This window comes from Scyliorhinus canicula, chromosome 5, assembly GCF_902713615.1.
Source record: "Scyliorhinus canicula chromosome 5, sScyCan1.1, whole genome shotgun sequence".
NCBI classification, from domain to species: domain Eukaryota; kingdom Metazoa; phylum Chordata; class Chondrichthyes; order Carcharhiniformes; family Scyliorhinidae; genus Scyliorhinus; species Scyliorhinus canicula.
In genome coordinates this window covers 120238254-120254486 of record NC_052150.1, presented here as the reverse complement: position 1 = coordinate 120254486, position 16233 = coordinate 120238254, and the positions used below count along the sequence as shown (strand labels likewise).

The window sequence follows — 16233 nt, the reverse complement described above, 5'->3', positions numbered from 1 at the left end:
GTGGGGTCCTCTCTGGGGTACCAGCTTCCTCTGCTTCCATCTCAGAGTCCGTGACCCCATTATCCGGAGGGACGGGCATGGGGTCAGCTTCGAGCTATTGCTCTATTCTGGCAACGGTCACCTCCATAGCCGTTAACGAGGCTTGCTTGCAGGCAGGTTCCTCCTCCTAGCTATCTGACATCTTACTTACACAAGCATCCTCAGTTGAGGGATGACGACTGTTACACAAGGCCCCTTCCCCTAACTGGCAGACATTGCTGTCTGATGCTCCTTGTAACTCCTGAGGCCCTTTTCTGCATTTTCCAGTGATAAGAGCTAATTCAATGGCTTTTTTAAAAATCCAGGTTGAGTTCTGCCAATAATTATTTGGGTTGTCAGGTTGTTTATTCCGCATACCAATTTGCCTTGCAATGTTTCGTTTGGGGATGGTCTGAATTTGCAATTGTCTGCCAAATTTTGTAATTGGGCCAAAGAATCAGTGGCAGGTTCCCCCAGGGTTCCCCTGCTGTGTTAAAGCAGTATTTCTGGGGTATAACAGAGGGCTTCGGATCATAGCAGTTTCTAACAGCATTACTAACTTGTTAAAGGTCTTTGAGTCGGGGCATCTGGATAGATCAGACCTTTTTATCACATTAAATGTCAAGGTCATGGATGTTGTCAGTAAGATTACTTTCTCTTTTTCATCTCCCTCAATATTATTAACCTGGAAAAAGTAACGTAATGTGTTCTGTGTATTGGGCCCAGTCTTTCCCACTTACATCATAGGGTTCATGTTTTCCGAAGAGAGGCTTTTTTTTAACCAAAGAAGTTGCTCGTTCTCAATAATGAAGATTGCTCGGAGGAAAAACTTTTCTTATCCTCATTGCCAATGTAAAACTTCGCCCAGCTGGAGACAAGAGAATGTGGCCCAGGTTGAAGCAGCAGGTTTTAAACTCCCATTGCTTGTTTTCCATTAGGCGAGTTCCCAGCCACTCAGTAGGGAAGTTCATATTCAACGGAGCCCACAGTGAGATCTATTGATGATCCCCCATGTCCTTTGTGGCCACCATAACAGTGGCATGCAATGAAGATCGGTAACATGAGCTTTCTGCAGGATCAGGAAATAACTTGCTGGTGACGATCTTGTGCATATTCATTATCACAATGCCAATTCTAATCTCAGTTGTTTGTATTTCTCTCATTTTGTTGCTCCTCAGGGCCCTGCTGGAGTTCCTGGCTTGCAAGGACCTGTTGGTTCCACTGGACAAACAGTAAGTTGACTAATAATTGTACCTCAAGTATTTCATTGAGTTGAATGGGCTACATTCTATAGAGTTGAAAAATAACATTTCATAGAAAAAGAAAAATTCTTGTGGGGTTTGACAGAGTAGATGTAGCTTTTAGGTGGTAAGATCGAATGCTTCTTAATTCCTATTTTCAGCCTGAGAAAGGTGGCTTGGTATATAAATAGCTAACTTCAACTAATTGTTTTACTGTTTCTAGGGTATGACAGGTTTTTCGGGTCCAGCTGGTAGAGCAGGCACTCCAGGTCCAGCAGTAAGTATTTTGTTCTGATATTTAGTAATTAACTTTGACACTGTGATTAAACTGATGGGAAGCATTTAAGTGGATCAAGTTAATGTTAGCAATGATATCTGTCTGCTGATGCATGGTTGCAATATTTATTTCTTCCAACCAAAATAACTTCAGGGTTTGGTGCTCTGAATAGTAAATCTAGACTGAAAGTTTATATTGCCAGGTCAAAACCAGCATCCATCAAGCCTCAGTACATAGATGATAATTTTGTCAATTCTGATAAAGGGGCAAACCTGAAACATTAATAATCCTATCTTCCTTTCTTCACAGTTTTTTGATATGTTCAGTGTTTCCGTATTTGTCCTTTTCAAAAATTTCTGTTTCCTGTTCCCTGTTTTAATTATTACCTTTGTTAAATAATCATGTAATTGATCATGCAAATTTAAGACCATACTGTGAAGACTTCTAGCATTTATCTTTTAACATAATTATATCCATAAGAGACATCAATCGGAATATATTCCATCAAAGTTGATACCAAAACAGAGGACATCCATGTGTAGTTTTTGGAATGCATATTCTGAAAATACATCATATAGTAGACCTTGAAGATTGGTTTTGACAACAAGGAAAAAGCATGTTTTCTATTCGGGAGTGAACAATAGAAAATGTGTTATATCATGAGGCATTTGAAGGTGCAATCAAGAATATAAGTGTTGGTGATTAATGCATTACACTTTCATAGGGTGCTGCAGGTCCACAAGGTCCCCCTGGTCCAACTGGTAATCCTGGCCCACAAGGTCCAAGAGGTGATACAGGTCCACAAGGTCGTTCAGGCTCAGGAGGTTCTCTGGGAGCAAATGGTGTACCTGGAGATAGAGGTCCAGCTGGTGAAACAGGCCCTTCTGTAAGTTACTTTGAACTAATCGTAAAATATAACCTTATAATTGATATCCAACTTTATAATTTCCATTACTTTCTTCAATAAACATTGTTACTTATTAATTTATGTTAATTTCTGTTCAGGGTCCTCCAGGAGGTCCTGGTCCTCAAGGTTTTCTTGGCTCGGCTGGTGTACATGGTCTTCCTGGTTCAAGAGGTGATTCAGGTCTCCCAGGTGTCTCAGGTCCACATGTAAGTATAACAATTTTATCAAACAGTGTCTTCTGAAATAGTTTTTGTTCAGAAACTATTTTATTGAAGCATTTGTAATTTTCACAATTTAACATGTTGACATTTCTAAAACAACCGTGTGGGTCGATGCACAAATGCCCCCTAAAATAACAGCAAACAATAAACCACATCCCCCACATCTCCCGTCCTATCCCCAATTACCCGTATACTAAGTTCCCTATCCTTATTTAACATTACCATGCCTCCAGTTTTCCTCCCACCCCTTTTTCCCTTTCCCCCCTTACTGCTGACGTTCAGTTTTTGTTAAAGAAATCGATGAACGGTAAACTCCGGGCGAATCCCTGTGTTGATCGTCTCAGAGTGAACTTGATTTTCTCCAGACTGAGAAACTCTACCATATCGCTGACCCACACTCCTGACTTCGGGGGCTCCAAGTCCCTCCAGCTTAGCAGGATCTGTCTCCGGGCCACCAGGGAGGAGAAGGCCTGGATATCGGCCTCCCTCCCCCACTTTGCCCCAGGATCCTCCGGCACCCCAAATATTGCTAATTCTGGACAGAGTTACCCTACCTTCCAGGACTTCCGACATAACGTCTGTAAATCTCTGCCAGAATTCCCTGTTTCGGACATGCCCAAAACATATGAACATGGTTGGCCGGGCTACCCCCACACCGCCCACATCTGTCCTCCACCTCCTCGAAGAACCTACTCATCTGAGCTACCGTCATGTGGGCCCTGTGGACTACCTTGAACTGAATCAAGCCAAGTCTAGCACAGGACGAGGATACATTTACCCTTTTCAAGGCTTTTTCCCACAGTTCAGTTTCCAGCTCCCCTCTTAGCTCCTCTTCCCACTTCCTCTTCACCTCTCTGATAGGGGCCCCTTCCCACTCTAACAATTCCCTGTATATCTCCGGAACATTCCCACCTCCAACCCCAGTTTCTGACAGAACTTTATCCTGTAGTCCCCTTAGCGGGAGGCGAGGAAAGTTGGGACCTGTCTCTGTACAAAGTCCCGCACTTGAAGGTACCAAAACCCGTTCCCTCCCGACAAGTCAAACTCCTCCTCTAATGTCTCCAAGGTCGGAAAGCCCTCCTGGATGAATGGATCCCCAAACCTCTCAATCACTGACTGCTGCCATATCTTAAAGCCCCCATCCAGCCCCCCGGGACAAACCGGTGATTGCCACAGATCGGTGACCACACTGATTCCCCCTCCAGTCTCATATGCTGCCTCCATTGCCCCCACAACCTTTGGGCTGCCACCACCACAGGACTTGTGGAGTACCAAGGCGGCGAGAACGGCAGGGGCGCCGTCAGTAAAGCCTCCAGACTCGTACCTTTGCAGGATGCTGCTTCCATCCACTCCCAAACCGGCCCCTCCCCTACTACCCACTTCCTGACCATCGATATGTTGGCAGCCCAGTATTAGTTAACAAAGCTCGGGAGAGCCAAGCCCCCTTCCCCGTGGGTCCATTGCAGGAGTGTCCTCTTTACTCTCAGGGTTTTACCAGACCATATAAACCCACATTCGTACTTCTGAAAAAAGCCTTTGGGACAAAAATCGGGAGACACTGAAAAAAAACCAAAGCAGTCTCGGAAGGACCGTCATCTTCACCATCTGACCCCTCCCCGCCAGCGTCAGTGGGAACATGTCCCATCTACAAAAATCCCTTCTCATTTGATCCACTGCTTTGCCCAAATTTAGCTTGCGAAGCTGCCCCCAATCCTTGGCCACTTGAATATCCAGATGCCTAAAACGCCTCCCAACCACTTTAAAAGGTAGCTCCTTCAGCCTCCTTTCCTGCCCCTGTGCCTGGATCATGAACATCTCATTCTTTCCATCTTCTGAAATAGTTAATAGATTAGTTGCGTGGTGCCATGCATGAAGTGATAAAATATTGAAAATGTGTATCTTGATCAATATTTTTATGGGTAAATGGTGAAAAAAATAAAAGAGACAAGACAAATCAAGAAATAATGACTAGGTGACAACAAAATTGTATGTTTAGAAAGATTGGGATTCCCATGGAGAAATTAGTCATTGAAATTTATCCCTCAATATGCCAACAAAACTTTGTTGGTTTAGACTCTTGAGAGGAAAAGATTTTAGGGTAATTGTCCCAATATGGGTTATTCCTCACAATAGGGTTTTGGCATGAATTGTTTTTTCACATTCAACGAATGCAAATAGCATACCTAGGGGGAGAACCCATCCACTTGCACAAAAGTTAAAATCAGGCCCCTGTTAAACTAGGTATATGGAATTTCTGCAGTGAGAATCCATATCTATAAATGGCCCTAATGGAGAAATCATGAACCTGCGGCTCTGATTTTCTGTCTGTTCATTTAAACAGAGAGAAATTCAGTGCCTTAGGACTGAAATGTGTTGAAAACTACTGCTTGTGTTCCTCTCTGGGAATTCCTAAATATAGAATCAGGCTTTGCAGTTACCCTTCCAGAGCATTTATTGCAGATTTGCTATCGTTGCCATTAATATCCAGAACAGAAGGGTCACTTCCTTTTTTAATTGTTTCAATAATAATAATAATCCTTATTGTCACCAGTCGGTTTACATTAACACTGCAATGAAGTTACTGTGAGAAGGCCCCAGTCGCCACATTCTGCGCCTGTTCGGGTACACAGAGGGCAAAATCAGAATATCCAATTCACCTAATAGCACGTCTTTCAGGACTTGTGAGAGGAAACCGGAACACCCGGAGGAAACCCACACAGACACAGGGAGAACATGCAGACTCCACACTCACAATGACCCAAGCTGGGAATCGAACCCGGGACCCTGGTGCGGTGAAACAACAGTGATGCCCACTGTGCTACCGTGTTGTCCTAACCATTCTGATAGAAGTCAATACATCAATCTGAAGTCTCAATGTTAAAGATCAGTATAGGTGGGCGGCACGGTAGCACAGTGGTTAGTACTGTTGCTTCACAGCGCCAGGGTCCCAGGTTCGATTTCGGCTTGGGTCACTGTCTGTGTGGAGTCTGCATGTTCTCCCTGTGTCTGTGTGGATTTCCTCCGGGTGCTCCAATTTCCTTCCTCAAGGCCCGAAAGATGTGCTGTTAGGTAATTTAGACACTCTGAGTTTTCCCTCCATGTACCCGAACAGGACCCGGAATGTGGCGACTAGGGGATTTTCGCAGTACCTTCATTGCACTGTTAATGTAAGCCTACTTGCGACAATAAAGATTGTTTGAAAAAAGCTTTTTTAGATGCTTCCAATATCAGTAGCATTGGAATTTGTAATTAAAACATGTATAAAAACAACGTTCCACAAACTTAGCAAGCAAGGAATAGGTTTAGTTTAGAAATATACATAATCATGCTTTCACTAATAGGTTTCGGCAGCTATTTGTAAAATGTATCCCTTTAAGATACAAACTTCTATCAAGGTGCTACTGGTCTCTTATAATAACTCCAACTGAAGACTGACGAAAGGAAACTGGGTAATCAACTGTTTGTGAGAGATATACAGAATTTCTGAAGAAAAGGCTGGAATACTGCTCATGTTTATGAAATGTTTCCACTTTCCATTTGAGATGGTCTTGCTCAGATAGTTCTGCTGTTTAATCTTATTTCGCTGTTTCTTATTTCTAGGGTCTACCTGGTCCAACAGGTCCTTCAGGAGCTTCTGGTCTCCGGGGTTCAGCTGGTGCAGTTGGTCCAGCAGGTCTGACTGGTCAAAATGGTGAATCTGGTCGTGATGTAAGTGAATAAATAGACTACAATTGCCAGTGTTATTGTTATGAATGTGATATCCTAAGTGAATAAACTATACAATATTACATGGCCTTTTTTTCCCTTTCTTTTGCTTTTAAGGGAAATCCTGGTCGCGATGGTCCCCCTGGACCTGGTGGACAATCTGGAGTTAAGGTACGTGCAGTCCTAATTTCTATCCTCCAATAAGGTTACAGACCTTTGACCTATTAGCACATATCTTCTTGGATGATGATTCACCTTTTTTTTCTCTGTTTGTCTTGTTTTCAGGGCGAACGTGGTGATGCCGGTAGGGTTGGTTCATCTGGTGCACTGGGTCAACCTGGTGCCCATGGGCATGTAGGTCCTGCTGGAAAGGCTGGCAACCGTGGTGAGGCCGTAAGTTTACAAATTTGTTTTGCTTTCAAACAAGGAAGTGCATAATAGTAGATTTAGGTCATAAATTTTTTAATTTAGAAATAAAACTACTTTTTTGTTTCCTTTTACATAAGGGCCCTTCAGGTTCATCTGGCGCTGTCGGTCAAATGGGTCCAAGAGGTCTTGCTGTGAGTACATGTTCAAGCAGCTGTAATATTCATACTGTGAGAAGAGAAAGTTAGATGAATATGCTTCAATATGTGAGCCCCCCCCCCCAATGACGAGGGAAACGATCATCATTTCACCAGTGCTCTGGAGATTAAAAGGGTTGCAGAACCAATTATGTTGTGTCTTACTTGCATGGGGGTTGGTGATGCCTTTCCAGAAGAGCAGAGCAGGATCGGCATTTACAATGACATTGGCACGATACCGATGTGGGAATCGGCATTTCCCCCTTTCCACCTAATTTTCTTTCTGCAATCTTTAAAAGACCTTGCACGAGAATTCCCTCAAGCTGAAGGGCCTAGCAAGGTAATAAAGGCAAAGAAAGGCTAACAGGTAAGTATCCTATTGTACTGCAGATGCAATTGGATTATGCCTCTTCCTGCTGTTCTCCAACAGCAGAGCATTACAGCTAGATCCAGAGCCATTGCTTCTGTTTTCACCCACTACTTCAAGAATTAGGGTCCTAGTGCGAGTCTTTCTTTGTAGTTTTGTTCTATTTCTTTCCCATATAATATCAACAATAAGTAAATCTATTCATCCTTTGTAGGGCCCACAAGGTCCACGCGGAGGAAAGGGTGAAACTGGCTTTGCTGGTGTCAGAGGCCTGAAAGGATTAAGAGGGCCTGGTGGCTTGCAGGGTCTCCCTGGTGTTGGTGTAAGTAATTGTAAGATTCTTGAATATATCCCCAGCCCTTCTCCTCCCCCCACTTCACTTTTTATCTATTGTTTCCAGCAGAAAAATCCTGATTGATTTCCTTTCCATTCTAGGGCATTTCTGGTGAAACTGGTAGTCATGGTCCTTCTGGTCCTTCTGGTCCAAGAGTAAGTGAAGAAATAATTTTTCAGATTTAGACTGATGGGTCATTTTCAATTGAAAATAATACACTTAGAATGAAATAAACTGATGTACTCATTCTTTACAGGGTCCATCTGGTCCCTCTGGTCCTCATGGCAAAGATGGTGGTTCCGGACATCCTGGTTCTATAGGTCCTGTTGGTCATCGTGGACGTCCTGGTGAACATGGCCCCATGGTAAGCTGACAGCAGAACTATTATTTTAAAGTTTTTTATATATATAATTACACAGGCCACTTCATTAGTGCCTCAATGATATTGTGAAATATGACATTACGCCGGATGATGTACCATATTTGGCACAGGCACAAGCCTTTCAGCTCAACCACGCCAATGTTTATGGCCCCCGCGAGCCTCCTCATATCCTTCCTCAAATAAAGGTCTCATCATAACTCCGAATTCCCTCTCCCTCATATACTTGTCTAACTTTCCTTTAAATGCATCTGAAATATTCAGTGCTACTACCACCTGTGGTAGCAAATTCCAAAATCTCACCAATTCCATGTTTGATTCCTTGATGACTATCTTTTATTGATGGCCACTAAAAATTCTCTTCCCCACAATAGGAAATGTTCTCGTCACCTATAAGAGAAAAGAAAGACAGTCTGTCAATCCTTTCTTGAAATGCATACCCACGCATTTCTGAGGTGGGGGGAGGATGATGTAATCAACTGTTAAAGACCCTGGGCAGATCTCAAAGCACAAGGAAGGATGTTTAAATCTATCGTTGTCACCTAGACTGTTATTTATGACTTTGGTGAGAATTGGTCCAGTACTTTCGGAGAGGCAGGAACCTGATCAGAAGGATTCAAACATGGAGCTCCAGGATTGAGACTGGAGGTGACAACACGACCCAGGGCTCGAGAGGAAAGAGAAGTTGGAAAAGGTGTGGTAGATACAAGGAGGTTGGGGATGAAGGGCTTATTTTTTTGAGAAGAGGTATGATGGTGGAAGATTTAAAGGAGACCAACAACTATTGAAGTGAGAGAACATTGAGAACATCAGCTATGTTTGCATCCAATTGGCAATTGCAAAGCAAACCCAAAGCTTCTGAGGGGTTATTAAAGTCAGAGTGGGTATTTCCTCCCTGTTAGGACACACTTAAATCAAATGGACACATGGAAGTTGATTTGATTTGATTTAGACTTATTGTCACGTGTACCGAGGTACTGTGAAAAAGTATTGTTCTGCGTACAGTCCAGGCAGATCATTCCATACATGAAATCATAATGTAAATACATGGACATACACATCGGGTGAAGCATACTGGGTATAGTGCTACAACAGTGGAGAAGATGCGTGGAGAGATCAATTCAGTCCATAAGAGGGTCATTCAGGCATCTGGTAACAGCGGGGAAGAAGCTGTTTTTGAATTGGTTAGTTCGTGTTCTCAGACTTTTGTATCTCCTAGCCGATGGAAGGGTTTGGAAGAGAATAACCCTGGTGGATGAAGTCTTTGATCATGCTGCCCGCTTTCCCAAGGCAGCGGGAGGTGTAGACAGTGTCAATGGATGGGAGGCAGGTTCGTATGATGGACTGGGCTATGGTCGCGAATTAAGGAAAGATTAACAGGCTAAGGCGTGGGAAATCCTAGTAGCACCCTTGGATATTGATGGAGCTTCACCACCTAAAATCACTATTTCTCAGAACTGAACCTCTCCCCACTATTTATCCATCCAAATCACTCTCCACAGATCATTAGGTTGCAGGGTAAGCCAAGATTGGAGGAGGAATTTTAGTTCCAATAAACTTGGCTGACTGAACAATAGTTCAGCCCTGGAGTATGATGATACAGAGAATTGCATTCAAGTAATTTATCACATGAAGGGAGTCAACTGAAAATAGGCAAATGACTTTGAAACCTTGCCTTTTTTAGGGTCCTCCTGGTTCACCAGGCCCTGCTGGCCTCCCAGGTATGGCTGGTGTGCCATATGAAGTGAGCTATGATCGCGAGTATTACAGAGCCGATCAACCATCTGCCTCAAGAGAGAAGGATATTGAAGTTGATGCCAAACTGAAAGTTTTGACCAATCAGATTGAGAATATCCGCACCCCTGAAGGGTCAAAGAAAAATCCTGCTCGCTCATGTCGTGACCTGAGACTCAGCCATCCAGAATGGAAGTCCGGTATGTTAATGAACAAAATTACTACATAATTATCAGTGTTTTTCAATTTTAAAAAAATCATTAAATATGCTATGTAGTAGGGTACATAATGACCAAGGTCATAGGATTAAACCCTGACCTGTGCAGAGTGGACTAATTCAGCCCTTGGGGAAAGATTATAATTTGCTGCTATCTTCAGAGAGGCGAAAAAGTAGCCAAACTTCTACTTCTCAATCTCTATTCAGTGATCCCTGCTGTATACATCCGATGAGGTGTTAATCAAGTTTCATTAATACGCTCTCAAACTTTGAGAACAATCATTCTGCATTTCTCACATGAAAAATGGTCAGTTGAGCAAAGTGCCAAGGGACTGCCAATACCTGCGATATCAGAATAAAGAAATACATAAAGTAAAATACAATTATACACCATTGTTATTTCCTTCAAAGGGTACTACAACTAAAAATCATTTTGTATGTTTATTCCCGACTAATGCAGAAATAAAATTAAACATTTTGCAAATTTCTCTTTACTAAATTCATAGAATTATAGAATCCTACCATGCAGAAGGAGGTCATTTGGCCCATCAAGTCTGCACCAACCTCTGAAAGAGCATCCAACAAAGGCCCACACCCCCACTCCATCCCCGCAACCCCACCTAACCGTTTGGACACTAAGGGGGAATTTAGCACGGCCAATCCATCTAACCTGCATATCTTTGGATCGTGCAAGGAAACCAGAGCACCCAGAAGAAACCCATGCATACACAGGGAGAACGTACAAACTCTACACAGGCAGTCATCCGAGGCCAGAACTAAACCCTGGTCCCTGATGTTGTGAGGCAGCAGTGCTAATCATTGTGCCAAAATTATAAAACTTTCATCTTGCAAACTGTGAATTTTATATCCACTTGTGAAATGTAAATTTCAGATTTGTGCATTTGCTTTGTAAATTTTTTTTACAGAGAGTAAGCTCTGGCCCAAGCTGCCCTAGCAATAAGAAAGTATGCCTTATCATTATATTTTCCCTCATTTTAGGTTACTATTGGATCGATCCCAATCAAGGATGTATCATGGATGCCATCAGAGTTTATTGTGACTTTGTATCAGGCGAGACTTGTGTACATGCAAACCCAGACATCATAGAACGCAGGAACTGGTGGAATAACAAGACTCCCAAAGAAAAGAAACACGTATGGTTTGGTGAAACTATCAATGATGGTGCCCAAGTAAGTCCAGCTCAGAAGTTTATTGTTAAGGGTATTTTTCTCCCTTATCAAAAACTCTATGCAGCACATAGTGCAGTACTTTAAATATTGGGAAATATACATCTTACCATGAATCTCTTTGTTCCAGTTCACTTACAACGATGAACACATTAGTCCATTTATTATGGGTACCCAGCTGACCTTCCTGCACCTTCTCTCCAATGAAGCCGCACAGAATATCACCTATCATTGTAAGAACAGTGTAGCATATATGGATGAGGAGACTGGAAACCTGAAAAAGTCAGTGATCCTACTTGGTTCCAATGATGTTGAACTCCGAGCTGAAGGTAACAGCAGATTCACTTACAGCGTTCTGGAAGACGGATGCACAGTAAGTCCTGGTTACTTGTCTTAACACTAATGTCCCAATACACTAATTGCGCATGTTGGACAAAATATGCAGCGACCAAATGTATTATCTGTTTGCAGACATTTTTACTTAGCTGGAAGCAGAGTAGCAAAGCACAGAGATCTCAATTAAACAAATTATAAACTCTGATCTGAGTTACAGTGGTGGATATTTTGTGCAATATTCCCAACCAATGACCTCAGTAAGCAGTAGCCGTAAGTGGCAACATAGAATGTACCGCACCGCACAGATTGTGTTGCAGGTTACTTATCACATGTACGTGACTTAATTGAAGTTGGAGTGAAAAAATTGGCTGTGCGCAATGTGATTTTACATGGAACATGATTCCTAACTCTGAGTTCCCAGGAAATATTCTCAAAAGTAGAATACTGCTTTTCTTTATCTTCCATTAGATACATTTTATTTTTCTTTCTCATTTAATTCTTTCTTTTGGGTAATTTAGTTGTACAAAGAAACTCAAGCCACTCATTTCATTATTAATCTCAAACACATTACTGGCTTCTCACCATATCCATCTAGCACTGTTCTGTTCCTTTCGTTCATTCCGCTTCAATTCAACCACTTCCAGTATTGGCCAGGCCTTAAATTTTACTTCTTTCACATTATTTCATAGCCTTTTTATCATGTAACCATTGAAATTGAGATACCCTACCAGAGATTAGCTGTGTTAAATACACCCTATAAAACAAAGCATCCTAATCACAAAAAGGAACTGCAACATTTAAGGCGCTGAACGAGTAAACTTTGTGCTTATATTGGCAAGATGCTGGTACCACCCACAACAGACAAAATAAAAATACTAAACAAAAAATCCACATGTGTTTGAAACATTTGCTAGGTTTGTAGCATGAAGGTAATAATAGGAGATCTCAGTAACTTCTGGAAGAGTATTTTAAATAGCACGTCTTCTTTCTATTCCTTTATCAGTATGAATAAGGAACTTTGTGAATTAAACCAGGCTGTGTTATGTGCTTCTCTGCTAAAATAAGACTGGTTTTTAGTGTGTATCTGACATTCTAGCTGTGATTTTAATGGCAGAAATTTGCGGACATGGTGGGCATCAGCCGCCACCATCGCCCCCCACCTTCCAAACTTTGATGGCAGAGGCGTGGCCAATTTTAACTCCAAGACCTTACCTGCGTACCCCCACTCAATTGTTTGTTATAAACCAACAGGAAATAACAGCAGGGCAGGAGTGGAATCTCTGATGGGCAGCAATAAAATTGTTCCTTCAACAATCTGTTTTAGCTTAGAATGAAACAAAATCTAGTTTTACTGATCATGGCCCATGTCATGTTTATCTTTTTAGCAAACATAAATGCATTGTCTCAAAATAACCTTTCATTCTGTTTTACTTGTAACAGAGACATACTGGTGAATGGAGTAAGACAGTCATTGAATACAGGACACAGAAAACATCTCGCTTGCCATTTATGGACATTGCACCTTTGGACATTGGTGGCCCTGAACAAGAATTTGGTTTGGACATTGGCCCAGTCTGTTTCAAATAAATGAACTTGAGCTAACTTAGAATACTCTCCGCATTTTTTCTTTTATTTTTTACTGAATGCTGACTCATTCCATGTCTTCTGCTCATCCACTTGCTTAAGTTCTGGGCTTAAAGAGAAGTAGGAGATCCAAAAAAAAGGAACATTGTTTTCTCCATGCAATTTTAATGCAGTTCCCAACAGCTTGGAAATTTCAAGAGATTATTGCAGGTGAAATCTTGCCCTAAAGGTTGAAATCACGAATAATGGAAAGTAAATAAAAGAAAGTGAAAATGAGTGTCATCTGTAGTCTTGAATATTTTTCAAAGAGGAAGTTTATAACCACAGCTTCCCAAGGTTTAAACTACCTCATATACTTATTTTAAAGTATTAAACACATAACTTCTTTCTCAAAATTAACTGTGGTACTTGGGGTTCAAGTCATTTTGTAAAGGTGCTAAGTGGTATTGAATTGTGCAAATACCGTTCTTGAAGTACTAACTGTGGTGCTAACTGAATGTCCCATGCCATCTGTCATTATGTGAGGCCACGTTTCCAGTGCTGTATTAAGTTGTACAGTGGTTTTATTTCTTCGTAAAATCCATTGATCATGATCATGGAATCCTCTTGTCTACTCCCAAACTAAACAGGTGGATACCTTCCTTGCCATTTCCATCTCATTACTTCAGGTGTTCATGCTTTTAGCCATGCACTTTCACTCCAACTGAATGGAAAAAGGAGGCGACAATTCTAAAATCAAATAATAAAAACTAAAAATGTTCCTATTTTGTATATGTGACAAGTGAGATGTTTTAATAATTGTGAAATAAAGCATGAAAATGTTCTGAAGTAACTTATTTCATGACTGTGGTTCATGTTACAACTTTGTAAACTAGAATTGCCCTCAGTCTCTATCTTCCATACAGACAGAGGAGTAATTTGGTTGGGTGTCGCCACCTTTCTCATATGGAGATGTAAGATTCTCTCCAGTCCAGTGACAGGTTATAAAAGCCTGTTATTGCCAATCACACATTGTTTAAGTAATTGGTAATCTCACTATAGAACCCAACGTAAATTGGCTGGGAAGTATAGGGAAATCAGAATAAATTAGTGCAATAAAACATGGGTGTGAAATTGGAATGGGTGTTGCCTATTGTTTGGGAGATATGGATGCAATTTGGGAAGCAAAGTCCAACTTGTGCAAGCACACTTTTGAAAACCATGCCCCCCCCCGCCACAAGTGCTCTTCTGACTCATCCACTGGTATTCTCAAAGTCTGTGATCGTTCTACAGAATCCTCAACAGAAATCTTGAGCCCCATCCAACCCACCCCCTCAACAGTACTCCCAAGGCCTGAAATCTTGCTGCCTAGTCCAAAATGAAACCCGACTTGAAGGCACCAAGACTGACACATTCCTCATCAGGATGCCCCTCTCCCAATCTAATCACTGATCTAGGAATTGGAGCACTTCTTGCCCATGCAGGTTCCTACAGCAGTGTGATGAGTTCCCAGACTCAAAATCAGGCAACCTTCTCATTTGAGCACATGCTGCTAAGACTGAGAGAATAAGGTGCTCGAAAGTGGGCATTCCCAAATTTCTCGGCCAACATTATTAAAGTGGGGGGCTTAATAATACAAACGTAAGACAATGGTTAACTTGAATGATCACCAACTTAGAACAAACAGATAGCATCTTTAGAACTTAATAATCTAATGGATTTGCTAATTATTCATGTTCAATATGACCTTCATCAGAACTCAAAAAGATAGGGGGAACTTGCATTCTTACAATTGTAAAAGCAGCACATATTTATAATGTTCATCGTTGTGTTACCCAATCTATGACCCTGAATTCAATTTCCAATATTATGAGAATGGGTTACTATTGTTCCACAACATCAGCACCATCTATTCCTGCCCTCTGGGGTTTTCTCCCTCTGCCACGTCACCGTGTCATTATTTTTTGTATCTTCAGATGTCTTTTAAACATTATTCCCTTTTACTATCCCATTCATCTTCTAGCCAGTTAAATTTCCTTATGTTGCTCTATCTTTCCATGTCTCCTTAGTTGATAAATGCAATAGCACCTTCCACTTAGGCTTCATCTTTAACATAGTAAAATACTCCAAGGTGCTTCACAGGCATGAAATCAAACAAAATTAAATGCAAAAGCAAAATACTGTAAATGCTAGAAATCTGAAATAAAATAGGGAATGCTAGAAATAGCACGTCTGGTTGCATCCGTGGAGAAACAGACGTTAATGTTTCAGTTTAAGATTAAATTAAATGCAAGCTGTTTTTAAAATAAAAATCTCAAGGTCGTTTTAATCATGTCCAGATGAAAATACAGTCTTCCATTCCTGGGCCTATTGTAGGCATTTACTGAAGCCTGAAATATACTTCCTATTGTCTGAAATTCTCAGAGTATTGGATACAGTTTCTCAGTTCCCTAATATCAAGGTTAAGTCATCAAGAATACAAGCAGAAAACAAGCTGCCTGGCTTTGTAATCATGCTGACATTTTCATTAATATTAGTGAACAGCGGAAATAGGGCTGGATTCTTCCACCCCGCTCACCACAAGATCGCCACGGGCGGGCACAGACCATGTAAAGGTCCATTGACCTTGGGCGTGAATTTCAGGTCACCGGGAAGGCGCGGCCGAAGAATCCCATAATCTTATTTTGTTTTCCCTAAAAGCTTTGAATCTTTGATGGGATAAAATTCAGATGGCGTAATGCACTTATATAACCCTGGTAAATGTCCAATAATCATGAATGAACTTCGATAGTAAGGACCAGTAGCTTGTTTGACCACAGAGTACGCCACAGATTAAATAGCCCTGACTTTGCAATGACCATGTATGCACATTTTAGTGGGGGCATTGGATAGTTATGAAAAGCAATAACCTCAACTATTTTTTCCCTCCCTCTCCAGAAACACTGTGACCAGTTATAGCATCCATATCACATTATGGTTAAAATGAGCAGAGAGCAGAGGTTGAGCCTTTTTTATACCAGATACATTTTTTGAGATGCAATTGTGTATTGGAATTTATAATGGCTAACCTGGTTTGAGATCATTGTTTTGAATTTTGTTTGAAATTTAGGTTTCAGTATTAACTCCTGTACATCCCACCCCTATGACAGGAAAGTCAAGTGAGGAGTTAAAATCGTAATTGAGA

The 16233-nt window shown here is 41.4% G+C and overlaps 1 protein-coding gene across 2 annotated transcripts in view; it reads left to right on the top strand.

Annotated features, from left to right (window-relative positions):
• col1a2 (collagen, type I, alpha 2) overlaps positions 1 to 13902 on the top strand; it is a 59257-nt gene extending 45355 nt beyond the window's left edge. The window contains exons 38-52 of one of the 2 annotated variants that reach the window (XM_038797562.1): positions 1197 to 1250; positions 1483 to 1536; positions 2261 to 2422; positions 2542 to 2649; positions 6265 to 6372; positions 6487 to 6540; positions 6655 to 6762; positions 6876 to 6929; positions 7514 to 7621; positions 7735 to 7788; positions 7890 to 7997; positions 9697 to 9946; positions 10963 to 11153; positions 11281 to 11523; positions 12927 to 13902. In XM_038797562.1, coding sequence (XP_038653490.1) covers positions 1197 to 1250; positions 1483 to 1536; positions 2261 to 2422; positions 2542 to 2649; positions 6265 to 6372; positions 6487 to 6540; positions 6655 to 6762; positions 6876 to 6929; positions 7514 to 7621; positions 7735 to 7788; positions 7890 to 7997; positions 9697 to 9946; positions 10963 to 11153; positions 11281 to 11523; positions 12927 to 13073 — 1803 coding nt within the window. In that variant the 3' untranslated portion in view covers positions 13074 to 13902. The remainder of the gene's footprint in view (positions 1 to 1196; positions 1251 to 1482; positions 1537 to 2260; positions 2423 to 2541; positions 2650 to 6264; positions 6373 to 6486; positions 6541 to 6654; positions 6763 to 6875; positions 6930 to 7513; positions 7622 to 7734; positions 7789 to 7889; positions 7998 to 9696; positions 9947 to 10962; positions 11154 to 11280; positions 11524 to 12926) is intronic. The other variant, XM_038797561.1, reaches the window with a different exon arrangement.
• The last annotated feature ends 2331 nt before the right edge of the window (positions 13903 to 16233 follow it).